General features: G+C 42.3%; 3 protein-coding genes across 4 annotated transcripts in view; 2 read left to right on the top strand and 1 right to left on the bottom strand.

Moving 5' to 3' along the window:
• Positions 1-22,141, top strand: part of HPD (4-hydroxyphenylpyruvate dioxygenase) — a 183,333-nt gene that overhangs the window by 1,265 nt on the left and 159,927 nt on the right. The window lies entirely within an intron of this gene.
• The window catches only part of CFAP251 (cilia and flagella associated protein 251), a 69,990-nt gene that overhangs the window by 3,732 nt on the left and 44,117 nt on the right, over positions 1-22,141 (bottom strand). For both annotated transcript variants that reach the window (XM_056534933.1, XM_056534943.1), the window contains exons 16-21: positions 16,203-16,314; positions 14,998-15,161; positions 12,045-12,135; positions 8,897-9,040; positions 7,563-7,791; positions 6,179-6,280 (exon numbers count right to left, since the gene is read on the bottom strand). In XM_056534933.1, coding sequence (XP_056390908.1) covers positions 6,179-6,280; positions 7,563-7,791; positions 8,897-9,040; positions 12,045-12,135; positions 14,998-15,161; positions 16,203-16,314 — 842 coding nt within the window. The remainder of the gene's footprint in view (positions 1-6,178; positions 6,281-7,562; positions 7,792-8,896; positions 9,041-12,044; positions 12,136-14,997; positions 15,162-16,202; positions 16,315-22,141) is intronic.
• LOC130284618 (high mobility group protein B2) lies at positions 20,889-21,954 on the top strand. The gene has a single exon (XM_056535129.1). It carries the CDS (start codon positions 20,964-20,966, stop codon positions 21,597-21,599), a length of 636 nt encoding a protein of 211 aa, XP_056391104.1. The 5' UTR covers positions 20,889-20,963; the 3' UTR covers positions 21,600-21,954.

Genomic DNA, 22,141 nt, shown 5'->3' with positions numbered 1-22,141 from the left:
CCTGCGCCTCAGTCGAGGAGCACTGCCGGGAGAGCTGGTGGGTATGTAAAGTACATTACTCACTTGACAGTGGGGCGTTAACCCCTCACCCCGCGGCAGCGTTAATGCTGCCGCGGGGTGAGGGGTTAATACTACCGCTGCCATGGGGTGAGGTGTAACTTAACCCCTCACCCCATGGCAGCGGCATCGCTGCCGCGGGGTGAGAGGTTAACGCTGCCACTGCCATGGGGTGAGGGGGTAACTTAACCCCTCACCCCATGGCAGCGTTATCGCTGCCGCGGGGTAAGAGGTTAACGCTGCCGCTGCCATGGGGTGAGTTAAGCTGCCATCGGTAGCGTTAACCCCTCACCCAGCGGCAGCATTAACCCCCCTCTCCCCAGCCCACCCCAGGCCTGGGCCCCAAAAAAGCCCACCCCAGGCCTGGGCCCCAAAAAAGCCCACCCCAGGCCTGGGCCCAAAAAAAGCCCACCCCAGGCCTGGGCCCAAAAAAAGCCAACCCCAGGCCTGGGCCCAAAAAATGGTTGTTAGATTGTTAAGTGAAAGTCCTTTTTTCTTCAGATTGACATTAAGGTAAGAAACAATATATGCAGTGTTATATTTGTTTTAAGCAATGGTTTTGCGGCTCCCAGTTTTTTTTTTCTTCGGAAACGGGTCCAAGTGGCTCTTTTTGTCTTAAAGTTTGCAGACCCCTGGCCTAGACCATCTTTATGTCGGGCAACAATTCTTTTTTGCCCGAACCTCAGAAAGTTCTTTGCCATAAAGTGCGATTTTGAACTTCGAGTGACCGGTATTACAGAGTGTGAGAGCAAGAACACCAATTTGACACCTGAGACTTTGTAACACAAGTCACACTGGGAGGGAAAATGGCTAATTGGGCCGCATCTGGACATTTACACTTTTGTATAACGTCCGGCCTGTCTAACTAGCTTTATACATTTCTTTATTGTACCTAATTTTTCTGGAATGTATCGTTGTAGTTCATTAGGTGATGGCCTCCCTCATCTATGATCCATTCTAAAATGATCTTCAATTATATGGGATGGTTGTGTTGCTATTATTATGGAAAACAGAAGAGATTACATCCTACAGTGAAGAAAAAAATTATTTGATCCCCTGCTGATTTTGTATGTTTGTCCACAGACAAAGAAATGATGAGATAGAATAACAACGAAAAATCCAGACAAATGCATTTAAAATAAGTTATGAATTGATTTGCAACTGAATCATTCATATGTTCATTGGCACACTTCAGACAGGCCTGTACATGTGCTTTCTTGGGCAGGGGGGGCATTGCAGATGCTGCAGGATTTCAGTCCTTCAGTGCATTGTGTGTTACCAATTGTTTTCTTGGTGACTATGGTCTCAGCTGCTTTGAGATGACTACTAAGTATTGTACCTTGTAGTTCTGGGCTGACTCCTCAACATTTTCATGAACATTGAAACTCCGCGAGGTTAGATCTTGCATGGAGACTCCGACCATGAGAGAGAGAGTCAGTTATTTTGTGTTTCTTAATTGACAAATAATTGCAGCAACTGTTGTAAATTTCTCACCAAACTAGTTGGCGATGGTCTTAAAGCCCATTCCAGCCTTGTATTTCCTGTCTCTAATATCATTGGACAGGTCTTTGGTCTTGGCCATGGTGGAAACTTTGAAATCTGCTTTTGTGACAGATGTAATTTAAACAGGTAACAAGCTGAGAGTAGGAGCACTTTAACCCCTTAAGGACTCAGCCCATTTTGGCCTTAAGGACTCAGACAATTTAATTTTTACGTTTTCATTTTTTCCTCCTCGCCTTCTAAAAATCATAACTCTTTTATATTTTCATCCACAGACTAGTATGAGGGCTTGTTTTTTGCGCGACCAGTTGTCCTTTGTAATGACATCACTCATTATATCATAAAATGTATGGCGCAACCAAAAAACACTATTTTTGTGGGGAAATTAAAACGAAAAACGCAATTTTGCTAATTTTGGAAGGTTTTGTTTTCACGCCGTACAATTTCTGGTAAAAATGACATGTGTTCTTTATTCTGAGGGTCAATACGATTAAAATGATACCCATTATTATATACTTTTATATTATTGTTGCGCTTAAAAAAAATCACAAACTTTTTAACCAAATTAGTACGTTTATAATCCCTTTATTTTGATGACCTCTAACTTTTTTATTTTTCCGTATAAGTGGCGGTATGGGGGCTCATTTTTTGCGCCATGATCTGTACTTTTTTTTGATACCACATTTGCATATAAAAAACTTTTAATAAATTTTTTATAATTTTTTTTTAAATAAAATGTATTAAAAAAGTAGGAATTTTGGACTTTTTTTTTTTTTTTTCGTTCACGCCGTTCACCGTATGGGATCATTAACATTTTATTTTAATAGTTCGGACACTTACGCACGCGGCGATACCAGATATGTCTATAAAAAAATTTTTTTACGCTTTTTGGGGGTAAAATAGGAAAAAACGGACGTTTTACTTTTTTATTGGGGGAGGGGATTTTTCACTTTTTTTTTACTTTTACTTTTACATTTTTTTTTACACTTGAATAGTCACCATAGGGGACTATTCATAGCAATACCATGATTGCTAATACTGATCTGTTCTATGTATAGGACATAGAACAGATCAGTATTATCGGTCATCTCCTGCTCTGGTCTGCTCGATCACAGACCAGAGCAGGAGACGCCGGGAGCCGCACGGAGGAAGGAGAGGGGACCTCCGTGCGGCGTTATGAATGATCGGATCCCCGATCCGATCGTTCATTCAAATCGCGAACTGCCGCAGATGCCGGGATCTGTATTGATCCCGGCACCTGAGGGGTTAATGGCGGACGCCCGCGAGATCGCGGGCGTCGGCCATTGCCGGCGGGTCCCTGGCTGCGATTAGCAGCCGGGATCAGCCGCGCATGACACGGGCATCGCTCCGATGCCCGCGGTTATGCTTAGGACGTAAATGTACGTCCTGGTGCGTTAAGTACCACCTCACCAGGACGTACATTTACGTCCTGCGTCCTTAAGGGGTTAAAGGGGTATTCCAGGAATTTTTTTTATTTGACTGTGCTACAGGGGCTGTAAAGTTAGTGTAGTTCATAATATAGTGTCTGTACCTGTGTGTGATGGTTTTCTCACAATTCTTCTGTGATTTTTCACCCCAATATTTATTTTTAGAAGCATACAAAATGACTGTGGTCTCAGATTTTTCCCAGCTTGCAATACGGCCGAGACCTGACTCACTATTCAGCTGATGACAGGGAGCTTCAATGTCTGCTTCAATGGGTGGAGCGATTGCTTGGTGTGAGAGAGATCAATCTGCAACTAATGCACCTGATTGAAAACCACAGGTCTTTTGATGGGTGCAGCTCATTCATGTTTCAATGGGTGGGGTTGCTGATGTGTGGGAGGGAGGAAAATAGAATTGTGGGATTTGTAGTCAAAAATAGAAAAGTCAAACAGGAAATATCAGTTCACAAAAAGCTAGCCACAGTGTTATGGTAATCTCATGACATAGCCATTTAGGCCCAAGACAAGCGCAGATCCTTCCTAAGCATGTCCATTACTGCCTGCCAGCTACATACTAAAATCACCTTATGAAGGATAACCCCTTTAAGAGAGTGCTCCTAATCTCAGCTTGTAAAATGCTAATCAATTGAGACCTAATTTGAAATGCATTTTCTGAATTTTTTGTTGTTGTTCTGTTTCTGTATCTGTTAAAATAAACCTACATTAAAATTATAGACTGATCATTTCTCTGTCAATAGGTAAAATGTACAAAATCAACAGGGGATCAAATCATTTTTTCCTTCACTGTGTTTGAGCGCATTTTTTTTGGCTTAAGGTGTGTTGTAAGTTTTATGTTCATATACATATAAAATCTTTTCAAAATAAATATAAATTACAACAACTGAAAAGAGGGAATATGCAGAGTAGTTCAATCACATGAAATGACAATAAATATTGGGTCAACACATTTAATGCATCAGCAGAATGTTTTGTTTGCCGAGCGACAAATTCCTAATCATCACTTAATCCCATGATTTAGCACTGCTTTGCAACTTCAATAAAGTCAAAATATTCTGGGAAATAGAGATACAAATTCTTTCAGAGCTTTACATATTTATCCATGGCTACAACTTTGTGGAGGGGGGCTCGTTTATTTTGCCAAGGGTAAATGCCCTTGTAAGTTTTGCTGTTACTGCAATCAGAAATAATTTAGCTATAACCATTTTTCTGTATTTTTGGTGACACAATTAAAGGAGTATTCCGGCCATAGACAACTTATCCCCTATCCAAATCAAAAGTCTCAGCGGCAGGACTCCTGTGATCAGACATCTCATAAGATGTCTATGGCCGGTATACCCCTTCAAAGAGGTCGTCCAGCCCCAGAAAAAAAAGATACAATAATTCAAAAAGGATGTTAAGATGAAAGAGAATTAAAAAAACAGACCATACTCACCTACCCCAATCCCCTAGAGCTGCTGTTTAAACATCTCTCTGTCCTCGTCACAAACTGATACTTCTTGGTTCCTGTAATGCGTCAACCCTGCAGCAAATGCCCACTCAGCCAGTCAATGGTTGTCAATGAGGTGGGTCACTGCTGTGGCCAGTGATTGGCTGATTCAGCATTACTGCAGGGTTGATGCTTCTCAGGAACCACACCACTGAGTGACAGGGACTGGAAGATGTTGGCAACTACAGTCGAGAGAGGTAGGTAAATATGGCATGTTTTTTTTATTATTTCTCACCTAAAAATAATTTTTTAGGGCTGGATAACCCCTATGCTAGTTGGCGTTTTTCCCATTTATGCTTTTAAAATACATATAGTTGATTTTATTAATTTTAATTGGGTTATACATCTGACAGTTCCAATAGATATGCCATACAATTAAAGAGGAATTGCAGTAGCTAAATTTTTGTTCCTCATAAGGCCTCCTGCACACTGCTAAATCTCTGATTTTGTCTGGAGCGGGCACCACCAAAGTATTTGGCAGAAGGACCGTGTGAACATTGCCACCTCAGAATTCCTCAGTGTGCACAGAGAAGCAGAGTCCCATTGAAAATAATTGGACTCTGATGCAAGCGGAATTCCGCAGGCTAAACTTCAGCAGTGTGGACGAGGCCTAAAGCCACTGAAAATATAGAAGGGTTTAAAGAAATGGTGAATAGAGGAAGGAATCTGAAAGGGAATTTATGGGACCACGGTGACATGATGGCTCAGCATCCAAAACATTGTTCAGGGTGGCCCAGATTTATTGTGAACTTAACCTAGATAGTTTAAGGTTGTGCCATATTTATCACAGTGGCTTAAGCCAGTGTTTCTCAAGCGCGGTCCTCAAGACCCCCCGACAGGTCATGTTTTCAGGATTTCCTCAGTCTTTAACAGGTGATATAACTGTGGTGATGCATGATTCACTGACCAGAATTATATCACTTGTGAAAGACTAAGGAAATCCAGAAAATATGACCTGTTGGGTGGGATGGGGGGGGGGGGGGTCTTGAGGACCTTGCTTGAGAAACACTGACATAAGCTGTTTGATAAATTTGGTATCACCTCTTTATTGACTTTTTATGACAACTTCCCATAAAGCCACACATGTTTTTCATAAAGCTTTGCACCTTGTCGCATTAGCACAGAGCGTCAAAAAAACATAATAAATGTATATTAGATGCATTATATCTGTCTCTGTATAGATATGCAAATATCTAAGTTGAATTTTTTTAATCCTAGACAATTTCTTCTGAAAAGTAAACCACAATCACCTGATCACCACGTGCCTAGCTGCTATAACCCACAGTGATCGTCCTGGTATTCATGAAGAAAGCTGTGGGCAGTCCATATGGTACCCATTCCACTGAGTGGGCGACCATGTAACATGTAGTAGCACTAAATCCATCACAGAAGGAGCCACTTCTTTAATGCTCTCTATTGTGACTTATAATTATGTTACAGATGTATGTGGTTCAGTCTCTCTGACTGAAAAGAACATGAGTATAAAAGAGCACAAAAAATGTGATTGGCTAGAAACTGTGTTTAAACACCAGAGATGCTTCATATACGCTTCAAACATTCATCATATTTCCGAGCATGGTTTCCTATGTGTTATTATATTTTAAATGCGAGAAACCTATTATGCAGCAAATATATTATATTATATTATCATGCTTCCATTTTTACTTACCTGTACTGTAGGAGCTTCCCAATTCAGAACTTCCTCCTTCTGGGTTTAGCCCTAACAAGGTGCTGAGATAATCTGCAAGTTCTTCTTCTGTCATATGTTCTCCTGTATGCAAAATGTTAGCAATGACAAGCTAGTTAAACATACCATACATACCATTGAGATCAATGGGAGCAAACAAAATCCAAGCAGAATAAAAAATAAAAAGGCCAAAAAAAAAACACCATACTTGCCACATGCAGTTTTTTTTTTTTAAATCACAGCATGCTCTGGATATGGTGGTTTTTCACAAATTCTTTAATAGAAATCTTTAAGTCATATGATGACTTAAAGACTCTGGTGCTAAGACATCTTATCCCCTATCCAAAGGGACCCCCGCGATCAGGCATCTTATCCCCTATCCAAAGGATAGGGGATAAGAAGTCTTAGCACCGGAGTACCCCTTTAAGACGAGAAAAATGCAGGCAATAAAAAAAGCCAAATTAAAAACTCCTTTACTAATACTATTTTTGAAAAAAAAATGCGCCGTCTTCTTAGACATCAATGCATTTTCAAGCGGAATCTGCAGAAACATTGAACGGGTTCAATGTTTCTGCAGATGCCGGAATCAGGATTTCTGCAGCAGAAACATCTGCCACATGCACAGTGCAGCAAAATTTGGTTGAAATTAATTGGACTCTGCTGCAGCGGAATTCTGAACAGCCTTACTGTGCTGCTTAATTCTGCTAGTGGGAATAATGTGCACTGCACACAGTGGTATTTTTTTGGTATTAAAGGAGAACTCCAGAATACAAAAATTGTCCTCCATACTGCCGGCAGTAAAAAAAATAAATAGCTACATACCTTCCTTTACTCCCCCGGTGCCTCCGGTAACTCACTCCGGTCTCCGCCGCGATCCTCTTCCTGGTTGCCTGTGGTCGGCGAGTTATACTGCACTCAGCCAATCACCGGCCGCAGCGAAGTCCCGACTCGGCCGGCGATAGGCTGAGCGGCAGTGTGACGTTTTCGGCCCCGGCACTAGTGGGTTACCGAAGGCACCGGGGGAGCAAAGGAAGGTATGTAGCTATTTTTTTTTTTTTTACTGGCAGCAGTATGGAGGACAATATCTGTATTCTGGAGTTCTCCTTTAAGGGGAGTAATGGGCACAGTGGTATTAGTTTGCTGGTAAATGTCCTGGCAGTGCCACGGATTGGCTAGTAAGGCTCACATATAAAAAGTTGAAGCCCTGAGATAATCAATGTTATACTCTTAACCTTTCACAGTTTTTTAATATTATGGGTGTATTCTTCTTGCATCAGACTCTATACTACAGTTAGATAAAGAAAGAAAACATTCCATGATAAATGCATGTGTATGTAACATAACCAGGCTTGTCATACTTACTCACCTCTTGTCTGTAGCAGCTGCAATAAGTGTCCTCTGTTTATAGCCTGCTCCCCGTTCTCCTTAGTGAAACCAAGAACTTGAAAAGCTTGTTGTAGCTCTTGCAAACTTAATCCAAAGGCAGGTCTGTGATTGATGTAAAGCTTTATGAAGTCACCCAGGTTAATGTGCGTGACTTGCCGTCCAGTATTTACATATTCACTAAATTTCACTTCATTCAGCATATTTTCCACCTAAAAAAGATAACCATACAGTAAATTTAATATCTCAGCCATTGTCTTATTTTTTATTCTATTTTTTGTAATACACTCCTACATTTTTTATCAAATGTAAAATACAGTATATATGTAGTAAAGGATTATGCTTTATATTGATTTATCTTTTTTTCATATTTTTCTCCTTACATGAATTCCACAGAAAATGGAACTATCTGATACATCACTCCTGAGCTACTGATAGTACCCTGAATTGTTTGTAAGCGGAGAAGCAAACATCCCTGTATGAGCTAGAATGCATAGATGATCACAGGGAGTGATTCTCACTTGGGCAAGTCTGACTCAGATGCCATTTAATTTCTGAAACCCAACCAACAGAGATTATCTGATCAAGGGTTGTTGTTGGGACAAAGAAGGGTATATGATTTAGTGGTCACAGCCTTGAATTTGCATAGAAATTAAAGGGGTATTCCAGGAAAAAAACTTTTTTTTTATATCAACTGGCTCCAGAAAGTTAAACAGATTTGTAAATTACTTCTATTTAAAAATCTTAATCCTTTCAATAATTATCTGCTGCTAAAGTTGAGTTGTTATTTTCTGTCTGGCAACAGTGCTCTCTGCTGACATCTCTGCTTGTCTCGGGAACTGCACAGAGTAGAAGTCGTTTGCTATGGGGATTTGCTTCTAAACTGGGTGGTTCCCGAGACACGTATCATCAGAGAGCACCCAAAAAAACAACTCAACTTCAGCATCTCAAAAGTAGTGAAAGATTTTTTTAATAGAAGTAATTTACAAATCTGTTTCACTTTCTGACAGTATATATATATATATATATATATATATATATATATATATATATATTATATATATTACACATGAATAATCACCTAACACATGGATGCTACTAGTGCTGTTCATATTGCAGTTAATATACTAATTATTCTTGCTACAAAGGTAGAGGTTAACTTCATTTTTGTGTTTCCATATATATCACAAATACAAAAATATAATTTTGTAATATTTTGTTTATACTTTAAATAATAACTTATTTTAATTCCAAATTATTTCTAATATGAACGAACAAACATTTCTAGAGGTCTACATTTTTGGTATATTTAATAACCTCTTGCTCTGTTGGATAGTATCCCAGTGCTCGCATGACGAAAGGAACTTCTTTCAAGGGAATATGAGTCGAAACTTGTCTGGTCTCCATTGTATCAATACCCTGGTTACGCAGTTGTGCATAGTAAAAGTAATCTTCCAGCTCCTGAAGAGAAAGAAAACAACATGAGAAAATGGCAGTGTACAGCAACAGTAGTAGTTAAAGAGAACTTGTTATCATGAAAACACTGTTTAACCCCTTAAGGACCAGGCCCATTTTGGCCTTAAGGACCAGACCAATTTTATTTTTGCATTTTCGTTTTTTCCTCCTCGCCTTCTAAAAATCATAACTCTCTTATATTTCCGTCCACAGACCCATATGAGGGCTTGTTTTTTGCGTCACCAATTGTACTTTGTAATTACATCACTTATTTTACCATAAAATGTACGGCGCAACCAAACAAATATTATTTATGAGGGAAAATTGAAAAGAAAAAGGAGATTTTTTAACACTTACCGTAAAATCTCTTTCTCGAAGGATCCATTAGGGGACACAGACCGTGGTGTATGCTGCTGTCTCTAGGAGGTGTGTGACACTATGGAAACAAAAACAGTTGGCTCCTCCCAGCAGGATATACCCACCTTCAGGCTCTGAGCTAATCAGTTTAAGTTCCAGAGCAATAGGAGGAGACTAACAGGTCAAGAAAAACCCCAAACTGTCTGAGAACCAGAAGAAAAAACATAACTGAACACACCCTCGGACAGAGAACCAAGGAAAATCCCAAAAGGGTGGGCGCTGTCAGAGTCAGACGAGGCACCCCTAGGACGCTTGTGAGAACGTGAAGTATGTGGAGATGAGGAACGGGCCCTTCCAGAGGTCCTGCGCAGGGAAGACCCCTTCAAGGCGGACACCACTTACCAGGAGGCCTCAGCCACCGAACGGGAGACTTGGGTCAAGTCAGCCATATACTGGGACAGGGAAGAAACCCAGGCTGGAGGAGTGGCTGAACCCACCATGACCGAAGGGACATCAGGGGGTACCAGGGGGTCTGGGGGAGCAGTGGAGCAGGCAGGGCAAGTTGGCTCAGCAGAGCCAGACATCTTCGTATTACAGTGCTTACAGAGATAGTAAGTCACGGAAGTTCCAGGTTTCTGTTCAGAGGAAGGAACAGCTCTGGATACAGACATGATGTAGAAAGAAAAAAAGGAGATAGGAACTTTCTCACCCTAGTCTGTGTCCCCTGTCAGCTGCAGTGAGGATAACTCGCTCTGAGCACCTAGAAAGAGAGTGAACAGGCCAGCCAATAGGAAGAGAGGGGCGTGCCTGAAGCAAGGCACTCACTAACTGACCCCTTCTAACTGAAAATCACGCCCACGGCGCTGATTGGAGGCTGCTTCGTGCCTCTGAGAGCTCCTAGCCCTGTGGGCGGAGCTATAGATGGCCTTAAAGAACTGTCATGGCGCCCGCTCCTTGTCCCGAGCGTACCTGACGGCCGCACCTGACTGCCAGTGAAAGAGAAAGTAAGTCGGCGATGAAGCGCCCGGCTCACGGCAGCGCCGCGGCTACTACCGCATATAAGGCGCTGCCGACAAAACGAAAGTAAACCGGCGCTGAGAGCGTCCGGCCCGATACAGCACCGCGGCTGACAGCCGTATATAAGGCGCTGACATGGTAGCACAAGCACACACACACACACATATAAGTGAAGTGCACCAAGCACACACACACACATAAGTGTAGTGCCCCATAAAAAATGCCCCCTCAGGTGCCACTGCTCCCCCCAAGTACAGCCCTTGCATAGGCTAGCCCATAAAGTGTAGGTGGGCCAAAACAGGGTGTCTCCAGAGGTTGCGAGTCCGTACCTATGGAGAAAAAAGGGGGGAAAGTGCTTACCTCAGTCAGAAGAACTTACCTAAAGGAGTCTTCAGTGAAGTCTTCAGTCAGCTTTAGTTACCTGCATCACGCCTGGCTGCTATGCGCGAGTGAGGCGAGCAGGTAAATAGGGGGACCTGGACCCATGAGGTACCACCCAAGGAATAAAAAACTAACACGTCCCTAACTAGGAAAACAAAAAAACAGAATACCTGGTCTGGAGCAGTCCAGACCATATCCACCTCCTCAGACACTAAGCTTAAACTGATTAGCTCAGAGCCTGAAGGCGGGTATATCCTGCTGGGAGGAGCCAACTGTTTTTTGTTGCCATAGTGTCACACACCTCCTAGAGACAGCAGCATACACCACGGTCTGTGTCCCCCAATGGAGCCGATAGAGAAATCGCAATTTAGCAAATTTTGGAAGGTTTTGTTTTCACGCTGTACACTTTCCGGTAAAAATGACATGTTTTCTTTATTCTGAAGGTCAATACGATTAAAATGATACCCATGATTATATTCTTTTCTATAATTGTACTGCTTAAAAAAAAATCTCAAACCATTTTAACAAAATTAGTTTGTTTGAAATTGCCCTATTTTGACTACCTATAACTTTCTAATTTTTCCGTATATTTTTTTACTTTTTTATTTGACATTTTTTTAACTTTTTTTTTACTTTTTTTTTTTACTTTTTTTTTATGTCCCCATAGGGGACAATTCATTGCAATCAGTTGATTGCTAATACTGTGCAGTGCTATGTCAGTATTATCGGTGATCTTCTGCTCTGGTCTGCTCGATCTCAGACCAGAGCAGAAGACCCCGGGAGACAGCCGGAGCCAGGTGAGCGGACCTCCGGCCGCCATGCTGGATGATCGGATCCCCGCGGCAGCGCTGCGGGTGATCCGATCATCCGTGCAAAGCACTGCTGCAGATGCCGTGATCTGTATTGATCACAGCATCGGAGGGGTTAATGGCGGACATCTGCGCGATCGCGGATGTCCGCCATTACCAGCGGGTCCCTGGCTGCTGATAGCAGCCGGGACCTGCCGGGCACGACGCAAGCACCGCTTCGGTGCTCGCGATCATGTCGGCGGGTAAATGTACGTCATGGTGTGTTAAGTACCACATCACCATGACGTACATTTATGTCCATTGTCGTTAAGGGGTTAATCCTCAGGCATACTGTATGCAAAAGCATATCTCTTGTTTTTTTTTGGGGTTCTCTTTTAAATGACAGCTTTAAAATTTGTCAAATCAATCTAGGCCCCCATTTAGTCATAGTCCGAACGCCAACCAACCTTAAATAATGCTCCATCTCTTCCGTTTGGTAACATTCCATAGAATGGAATTAGATCTTCTCCTCCAAGTGAAGCAACAGCTTCTAAAGATCTGCAACACAAATATAAAAATCAGCAAGATATCTCAGCATCTGTATTTTTATTAGATTCTTTAAATATTATTCTATGATTAGGTTGCGCAATTAAAGGACATGAATAGTTAGACAATGAAGGTTTTTAGGATTCTATATTTAACATTTTGCTTATTTTTGGCAGTTTTTTTTATGTTACTATTCACATTAATAAAAATCTTAAACTAATGCTTTTTCACCACTAGCCACTAGATTAGCCACTGTAGTAGAGCCCTGCGCTGGACTGGTTTTTCAATCCGCTCCCGATGATTTTTTTGACCAATCCCACCCGTTCCCGTTGGCTGTTTGCTCCACTCCCGCTCCCACAACATTAGTGTCCAATCCCGCTCGCTCCCGCTAAAATGTTTGTCCAATCCTGCCCCCTCCCGCTATCATAGGATGTACAGAAACTAGGGTGCAATGCTCTGCACATACTCCCCACTTAAATTTATTTGTGGGGTGAAACTGAAATAAAAAATGCCATTTTGTAACTTTTGGGGGCTTTCATTTCTACTCAGTGCAGTTTTCGGTAAAATTACACCTTATATTTATTCAAGAGGTCCGTATGGTTACAAGGATCCCCAATTTATATAGGTTTTATTTTATTTTACTACTTTAAAAAATTATAACTACTTGCACCAAAATTAGTATGCTTAAAATGGTCCTCTTTTGACCCCTATAACTTTTATTTTCCCGTATACAGGGATGTATGAGGGCTCATTTTTTGCACCGTGGTCTGTAGTTTTTATTGGTGCCATTTTTGTTTTGATGGGACTTTTTGATTGCTTTTTATTATTTATTTTTTATGGCATATAAAAATGGCATATAAAAATGCGCAAATTTGGACTTTACATCATTGACCGTGTAATTTAATTAACAGTTCAGACATTTATGCACACGGCAATAAAAAAAATGGGAAAGCATAGGGGGATTCAAGCTTTTATTAGGTAAGGGGTAAAAATTTTTTTTTTACACTTTTTACTTTTTCTTATAGCTCCCATAGGGTAGAAGACCCTAGGGTGCAAAGCTCTGCAGTCTGCACATACCCCCCCACCATGTGTATAGCAGTGTGTGTGTATGTGCATACATTCCTGTTTTGTGCAGAGCATTGCATACTAGTCTGTAGTACAGACTAGGGTGCAATGCTTTGCTGCACACCCCCCCACCTGTTTAGGAATGTACATACACACTGCTATACACATGGGGCGTATGTGCAGACTGCAGAGCATTGCACACCAGTGTCTGTAGAAGACCCTAGGGTGCAAAGCTCTGCAGCCTGCACATACCCCCCCATAAGTATAGCAGTGTGTGTGTATGTACATTTCTATACAGGTGGGGGGTATGTGCAGACTGCAGAGCATTGCACCCTAGGCTCTGTAGAAGACACTAGGGTGCAATGCTCTGCAGTGCACTTACCCCCATGTGCATAGCAGTGCAGAGGCCGCAGCACGAGCACAGCGCACTTTGTTTGTTGTGTCTCTGTGTGTGAACATTGGTGGTAGCTCTCTGACCTACCGGGCTGGTAAGAGAAGATGGAGAGAGTACAGTACAGGTACATGATCCTCCAGGGCAGGCTGAGCTAAGCAGGCTCCACAAAATGGCAGGGGGCGGTAGCCTCAAGGGGAGTAGACTGTACTGGGAGGGTCACTGACTCATTTCGGGTTATATGGAGGCTGGTGCGGGATTTGCGGGACCCGCAGACATAGTGTCTGACTGCCCGCACATTTTGGGTTGGGTCCCAACGCAGCTTTCTACACTGTAGTTCTCAACAGATCACTTCTCAGTTTTGGTGTGTAGACTGGGGAAGGGATAGCAGAGGCGGGCATAGAAATTATATTGATAGCTCTATTTTAGGTGTGGAGACGTATCAAAGGTAGACCAATGCAGATATTGTGCTATATGCAGCCCCTCTTTCAGTCTCCCAGCTCTCTTAGGGAGGGGCTGTACTCCATCACTTCCTGCAGAATTCTCTTTCACAGTTTAATATTTAATGAAACTAAAGTGAAATAGATGGAACATTCCCTTTAACAATGGGGCACAGAGCTATTTACCATCAGAAAAATAATTTGATTATAACAAGTCCCTAAAGGTTAAAGGGGTACTCCGCCCCTAGACATCTTATCCCCTATCCAAAGGATAAGGGATAAGATGTCAGATCGCAGTGGTCCCGCTGCTGGGGAGCCCCGGGATCCCCGCTGTGGCACCCTGCTATCATTACAGCACAGAACGAGTTCGCTCTGTGCGTAATGACGGGCGAAGCAGGGGATGGAGCAGCGTGACGTCATGGCTCCGCCCCTCGTGACCACGGCCCGTCCCCTTAATGCAAGTCTATGGCAGGGGGTGTGACGACCGCCACGCCCCCTCCGATAGACTTGTATTGAAAGGGGCGGGCCGTGACGTCACGAGGGGCGGAGCCGTGACGTAACAATGCTCCGGCCTCTGTATTACCCGTCATTACGTGCAGAGCGATCTCGCTCTGTGCTGTAATAATAGCGCAGTGCCGCAGCGGAGATCCGGGGGCTCCCCAGCAGCGGCACCGCGGCGATCTGACATCTTATCTCCTATCCTTTGGATAGGGGATAAGATGTCTAGGGGCGTAGTACCCCTTTAAGTGCCATATTTCCTCTGTTTATTTGTTGTTTTTTTTAATACAGGCTAACACATCTGAAAAGTTATTTGTATAAATTAATAAAAATGTAAAGAGTAATAATCATAAGTTATACACTAATACAAGACACAGAGAGTGTTAAAAAATAAATGGGTTAAAGAGGTATTATTATAGACCATCAATAACAATAACAATAACCCTTTAATGTGGCTTTAGTAAGTGTATTTGTACTTACTGTACATTGGTTTTCCACATTATTACTGTACAGTCTTTTCCTCCAGCAGTAAACACATACTGACCATCACTTGAACAAACAATATTAGCTACGCCATCCGGATGACAAATGAGAGCCATTGTTTTGTGAGGGTTGCCATCAACTGGTAGAATTTGAAGTCCTACCTAAACAGATACATTTAACAAACAGATACAACAAATTTTTAAATGCATAGACTAGATGTTCAAGTTACTTTGTCATTCAACCACATGAGATGTGTCAGTTGGGCCCTTCTATGATATCGAGAAAGAGCAGATCTCCGTCAGCATTTTTACAGAACCATTAAGCATCCATCCTACCCATGAAATACACAGGAACTGAAGACAAAATAAGAACGGAATGAGAACGAGAGCTAAAGACTAAATGAGAGCACACGTGGATAGGACTTGGATATATTTGTTCTCAGCATCAATGGGGTCCCAGCTGCTTGAATCAACCCTTTTAATAATTAACTGTATTGTTAGTTAACAACTTCAAATCTGGGATCGCATTTGTGTATGGAATTTGTCTGTTGCAAAAGACTTTTTACTGAATCCATTTTGTTAACCCATACATCACTAGTCAGCTTAGCCCCTGCCTTATTTCCAAAAAGTTTTAATATGTCTCAGCAATTTTTTATTACAGTTTATCAGTTAACAAATGTTAAAGAACTATTATTACATCCATTAATGAGAAAATATCAACTTCATTTTTAAATAATTGTGCATAAATAGTGAAGAGACATATTCTAATGGATTGTATTTGTATTCAAAGGGGTTGCCGTCTTCATGTGTCCTATTAGGGAATATGGATATCATAAAAGGAGTTCCTTAGTGTGGTACCCCACTCTTAGCCACTTACAAGCAGTGCCTCCTGCTCTGGCAGATTTAAAGAGATCTAGTATTCTAGAGATCTAGTATTCGAAAAACAAAGCACCGCCCCTGTCTTCAGGTTGTCTGCGGTATTGCAGTTTAGTTCCATTGAATTGAATGCTGAAAAGTTTTAATAATACTCACAACCTGAGGAAAGGTTTGGTGCTGTTTATGGAAAAATCAGCTCTGCTTGAAGGGGTTATCCAGGAATGGCAAAATATGGACAGCCATACATTTTTATGGCTGCCATATAATACTACAGAGAAAATGTGGCTGGTTACAACTACCGCATCCAAAATATGTCACCCTACATACCTTGTCATCTGTAATATATGCCAGGTAGCCTTTTCCTGAATCCTGACTAGAAGAAGGAAACACTTCCATTTTTCTTATCGGAGAACCAAATGTTGGCCCCAAGAGAGTCTTTCTGAAGGTAAGAAACAGAAAAACTGACACATTAAAACATGATGGAAGCTCTGCTGAAAAGCCTATGGATCATTTCAAAAATAAATAAGCTGTCATTTGAAGAAGATACCTGAACATGAGATGTCTCCTTGAGATGTATTTATATTGTTAAATGGCACTGTCAGCAAAAAAAAAAAAAAAAAAAAAAAACTTCTGATATGTCATAGAGACATATTAAAGTTTTGATCGGTCAGTGTCTGGGTGTTCAGACCCCGACCAATCATGAGAACGAGCCAGGAGAAGTGGGTGCTTAGCATGGTCTGCGGCGTGGATTGGCAGCCGTGGAACATGTTATCTCTGTAATGCCGGATTGGGGATCAGTATCCTGCTAGTGACAGCTTGCTGTGGACTGGCTGTATGCAAAGTTTTGCACTATTTAGCCTTCTGAATACTGGGAATAGGAGTTATTTAATCTGTGTGGTCTTAGACTATCCATATGTCCCCCTGAGGAAACTCGGTTGCATCTGGTACCTTTGAGCATGTAAAGGGATTTTGCCTATTTGACCCATATGAAGATGCTCATCTATCAGTGAATCCTCTTTTGATCTCTTATTCTGGCATATCACTGCCTGAAGGACTGGCAACTCTAAAGACGCTACAAGTAATCTGTCCAGCTATTTGTCTGCTTCTATGTGATCTACTGAAGACTCAATGTCATGTGCATATCTATGCTACACTAACTAGAGATGACCGAACTTACAGTAAATTCGATTCGTCACGAACTTCTCGGCTCGGCAGTTGATAACTTTTCCTGCATAAATGATTTCAGCTTTAAGGTGCTCCGGTGGGCTGGAAAAGGTGGATACAGTCCTAGGAGACTCTTTCCTAGGAATGTATCCACCTTTTCCAGCCCACCGAAGCACCTGAAGGCTGAACTAATTTACGTAGGATAAGTCATCAACTGCCGAGCCGAGAAGTTCGTGACAAATCTAATTTACTGTAAGTTTGCTCATCTCTAACACTAACCTCTTACGCCTGCATATAATGTACTTATTTGGCTGTATCTGTGTTATATGTTATACTCTACAACATTGTTGTGCCATCTTGTAAGATTATTCCCCAATCCATATGCATATACACACACACACACACACACTGTATATACTCGAGTATAAGCTGACCCGAATATAAGCCGAGGCCCCTAATTTCACCCCAAAAACCCAGGAAAAGTTATTGACTCGGCTGTCCGGGCATGCTGGGAGTTGTAGTTTTGAAACCTCTGGAGGTCCGTAGGTTGAAGATCACTGCGGCCTTCATCATCATCCAGACCCCCACCCCCCTTTAGTTTTCTACTCACCTCCCCTCGGTGGGAAGGAAGGGTGAGCTGGTCCGGGCCATCTATGCTGCAGGGACCATCCGGTGGGGAGGGTTAGTCGTTGCGTGCTGTCCATTTTCACTGGCGGGGGCCCTCTTCTCCGCGCCTGCCCCGGACTAGTGACGTTGCCTTGACGACGACGCACAGGGACATTCGTGCGCAGGCTGCGAATGAACGCCCCTGTGTGTCGTCGTCACGGCAACGTCACTAGTCCGGGGCAGGCCCGGAGCGCGGAGAAGAGGGCCCCCCCCCCCTGATGAAAATGGACAGCCCACAACAACTAACCCTCCCCACCGGACGGTCCCTGCAGCATAGATTGCCCGGACCAGCTCACCCTTCCTTCCCACCGAGGGGAGGTGAGTGGAAAACTAGGTTGGGGGGTCTGGATGATGACGAAGGCTGCAGTGGTCTTCAACCTGCGGACCTCCAGAGGTTTCAAAACTACAACTCCCAGCATGCTCGGACAGCCAATGGCTGTCTGGGCATGCTGGGAGTTGTAGTTTTGCAACATCTGGAGGTCTCCAGGTTGAAGACCACTGATGAAGGGATTGACAGGTGGTAATGATGAAGGGGGGGATGATGACGGGGGTCTGGATGATGAGATGGGGGGATGATGTATTTCCCACCCTAGGCTTATAGTCGAGTCAATAACTTTTCCTGGGTTTTTGGGGTGAAATTAGGGGCCTCGGCTTATATTCGGGTCGGCTTATACTCGAGTATATACGGTAAGATGGGAGTTGTAGTTTTGCAACATCTGGAGGTCCGCAGGTTGAAGACCACTGAGAAGGGATTGACAGGCAGAGAGGGGGGGTGTTTTCAGCACGAAAAATCGTGCTGAAAAACTCGGCTTATACTCGAGTATATACGGTATACACTTTTTCACTTGTTTTTTGTGATCCTCTGATGAACCGCTGTATATTATAAGATACAAGGCGAAACGCGTTGGGATATACAGGTGTTCCTCATAGGAGAACCTATTAATTATATTTTTTGATAGTTTTTTGAATATTATGGGAGTTTTAAGGATATGAATAAATGGAAGTTTTAGCTCTATGAGGATTTTGGTTATTTATGTTTGATTAGCTAATCTGACACTGGTGTGTCTAATTGTCAGTGATAGTGTGCTTAGCGTGTTCTCTCTATCTCTGTGTCCCATTATCAAGAGAAAAATGCAAATGTAGGACCGTACTACAAACAACAAGAGATGGATGCATGGACGAAACCAGACGGTCCCAGGTCCAGCAGACATGAAGATAAAACTGACAAATGTTCCTGCATTTACTTCAATGTATTATAGGTAAAATCCAGCAGAATTTAAGGGGGAAAAGGCAGCAATGTTTGACCTGTGTGACGAGTGTGGGTTTTTGTCAGCCTGTCTGACCCTCACAGGTCGAAATGTTACTGCTTTATTTTTGTATATGCTGCTGGAATAAACCTACAATGCATTCAACTGGATTCTCGAACATTTGTTTAATCTTCATGTCTCTAGGACATGTCAAAAGTTTTTTCTTTAGTGACACTTTAAACATTATTAGATTAACATCGTTTTTAGTTACATTAGGCTTGGGTTTCCTAGTAGGTGTCCAAACAACTGCTCAAACAACAATCCCAACTTTCCTAAAGTCTAGGCATATCTGCCCAGTTACATAGAGCTCTGAAAGCAAGGGTTGTGGATTTGGATATTACAGTATTTTAATAGTTTTTCTTACATCCATATTACAATGCATTTTGTATTAAAGTCATTGCTGTGCTCTTTCTCTATAAGTGATAATTGCAGAATTATAAGGAATAATACATTCTTGTGTCACATCACTCAGGATGTTTCCTGCAGAGAAACCAATATTGAAATACAACATTTGTAGGAAATAATCTTTTTAGTAAACATCAGCCTATCCCGCTAATGAATTATTTCAAGCTGCTTCAAAAATCAGCAAGGTTCCCTAAACGCCCTTCCCGTGTTTGTCAATGCTTGTGCTAGCTGGGGTGAATTCATTAGCATTCTGTTCCATTAGCGGCTGTGACAGTAGTTCCTTCCAAACATTTATCTGTAACAAGGGAAGCTGTTTTCTATAATAAGAAGCCTCTATGATAAACATTTGACAAACTCAATATAAATATGAAAAGATATGGGCAGAATGTTTTGTATGCTCTGTATTACTCATCCACCTACTCAGTGTAACATTAAAGAGCAGCCAAAATTCAAGCACTAGATATGCCTTCAGTTAGTTCATGTAATGGTCTAATGAAGTGCCATAGATCAATGCTACCTTGAGTGGCAAAAAATCCATGCCAAGGGTAATAATTAACTGTTGGTGTGCGAGGCAAGAAGTTTTATCTCGAGTTTTACCTGGACATGTCTGGAACACCTAGAGCTGGTGAAAAAGAAGTAGTAGAAACTATCAAATAAAATAAGCATTAAAGGAGATATATCATGTAAAAAACGTATCCCTTATCCAAAGGATAGGGCACAAGTTTTAGACTGCAGGGGCTCATAATTCTGGGATCCCCCATGATGTCCTGAAGGAAATCCCGGCTTTCCTGCCAGGAAGCGGCAGACGACACGCCCCCTTCATGTATCTCTATGGGGCATGAGGCTTCTATGAGGGCTAAGACACGCCCATAAAGATACATGGGCGTGTGTTAGCCGCCGCTTCGTGCGGGAGGTCGACACGCTCCATTTCTGGGGAGAGGCGGTGCTCCGTTCAGAAGATTGCGGGGAGTTCTGGCCCAATGGGCTGCATGTGTTGGTGGGTCAGTACCATTCAAGAAACTGATTTATTTGCATAGAGGTGTTTCAGACAAATACAAAACGAAATTGGTTAAACTCTCCTCAAGTTGTCAGGCATACATTTCTAGATGACACACCTGACTAGTAGGACAACTTGCTTCTCTCAGGTCCCTGCTGAAATCATGTATTCCCCAACTCACTGCAGGATGCTGTCCATCTCTACCTTCTACTCTTTATGTGTATTGTTGACTACCCCACCCCCAATTGTTCATTTACTGACCAGTATGTGACCAAGATTTAGTTAGTTTGAATATTGTGCAATTTTGTTATGCCTATGATTTTGTTATGGTCTTTATTGTTCCATTTATGTGTACGGTCTTTATTGTTCCGTTTTGCTTTCCTGTTCAGAACTTTTTCTGCTATATTGTAAGAAATGTTTGTCTATCCACTTGTGTGACATATTTTATGCTTTACTACAAAAGTAGTGTAGGCGTCCCAGTTAAAGCATTAGAGTACAGGAACACACCCGGCGCGGTCATCCTCTACTGCATCACAGCTCAGGTACAACATGGGTAAAGGAGATCCTAATAAGCCTCGGGGCAAGATGTCCTCCTATGCCTACTTTGTGCAAACCTGCAGGGAAGAGCACAAGAAGAAGCACCCGGACTCCTCTGTCAACTTCTCAGAGTTCTCCAAGAAGTGCTCAGAGAGGTGGAAGACCATGTCTGCCAAGGAAAAAGGCAAGTTTGAAGATATGGCTAAGGGTGACAAGGTCCGATATGAAAGGGAAATGAAGAACTACATACCACCAAAAGGAGAGAAGAAGGGAAAGAAGAAGAAGGATCCTAATGCACCAAAACGTCCCCCCTCTGCCTTCTTCCTCTTCTGTTCAGAGCATCGGCCTCAAATAAAGACTGAAAGTCCCGGTCTGACAATCGGTGACACAGCAAAGAAACTGGGAGAGATGTGGGCTGAACAGACACCGAAGGACAAGCAGCCATATGAGCAGAAAGCTGCTAAACTAAAGGAGAAATATGAGAAGGATGTTGCTGCATATCGGGCAAAAGGCAACAGTGATGCCGGAAAGAAAGTTCCTGGTAGGCCAGCAGCATCAAAAAAGAAGCCAGAGCCTGAGGATGATGACGATGAGGACGAAGAAGATGAAGACGAAGATGAGGAGGAAGACGATGAAGATGATGAGTGAATGCTTTTGGCCGCTGTATAAATTGTGTTTGAAGCTTTTTGTTTTTTGCTAAGAATGTGAACTCAAGTGCAGCTCATTTTGTTAGCTTGGTTATAAAAACTGTACAGAATTGTGTATAGGTAATGTGATTCTTTAGGGAAAACCTATATTTTAATATAAGGAGTAGCTGGAGGGCTGTTAGAGTTTAAAGCTTCTTATGTGGGATGTTTCTGCATATGTAATGGATTCTAAGGGTAGCCCAATGTTAGTTATAAGACCCTATATACTTCAGTCCTGTAGACCTGGTGCATTGTACTTTTTTCTAACTTTTTTAGCAACTTTTTTTGTAATAAAATTATATATAATTAAAAAAAAAGGAGTAGTGTATTGAAAAGAATTTCCACTCCGTTGTGCCCAGGCTGCAAAAACAAAAAACAAACAAACTTTAACTCCCCTTCCTTCGTTCCCCCTTAGCGCCACTACAGCTGTTCAGTCCTCCGGTCTGGTCTTCTTCGTTCTTCCGTGTGCACAAATCGTCACAAGGGGCTGGTGATACGCCAAGG

This window comes from Hyla sarda, chromosome 1, assembly GCF_029499605.1.
Source record: "Hyla sarda isolate aHylSar1 chromosome 1, aHylSar1.hap1, whole genome shotgun sequence".
In the NCBI taxonomy this organism is placed as follows: Eukaryota; Metazoa; Chordata; class Amphibia; order Anura; family Hylidae; genus Hyla; species Hyla sarda.
The sequence above is the reverse complement of the archived record's forward strand: the minus strand, read 5'-3'. Positions and strand labels throughout refer to the sequence as shown.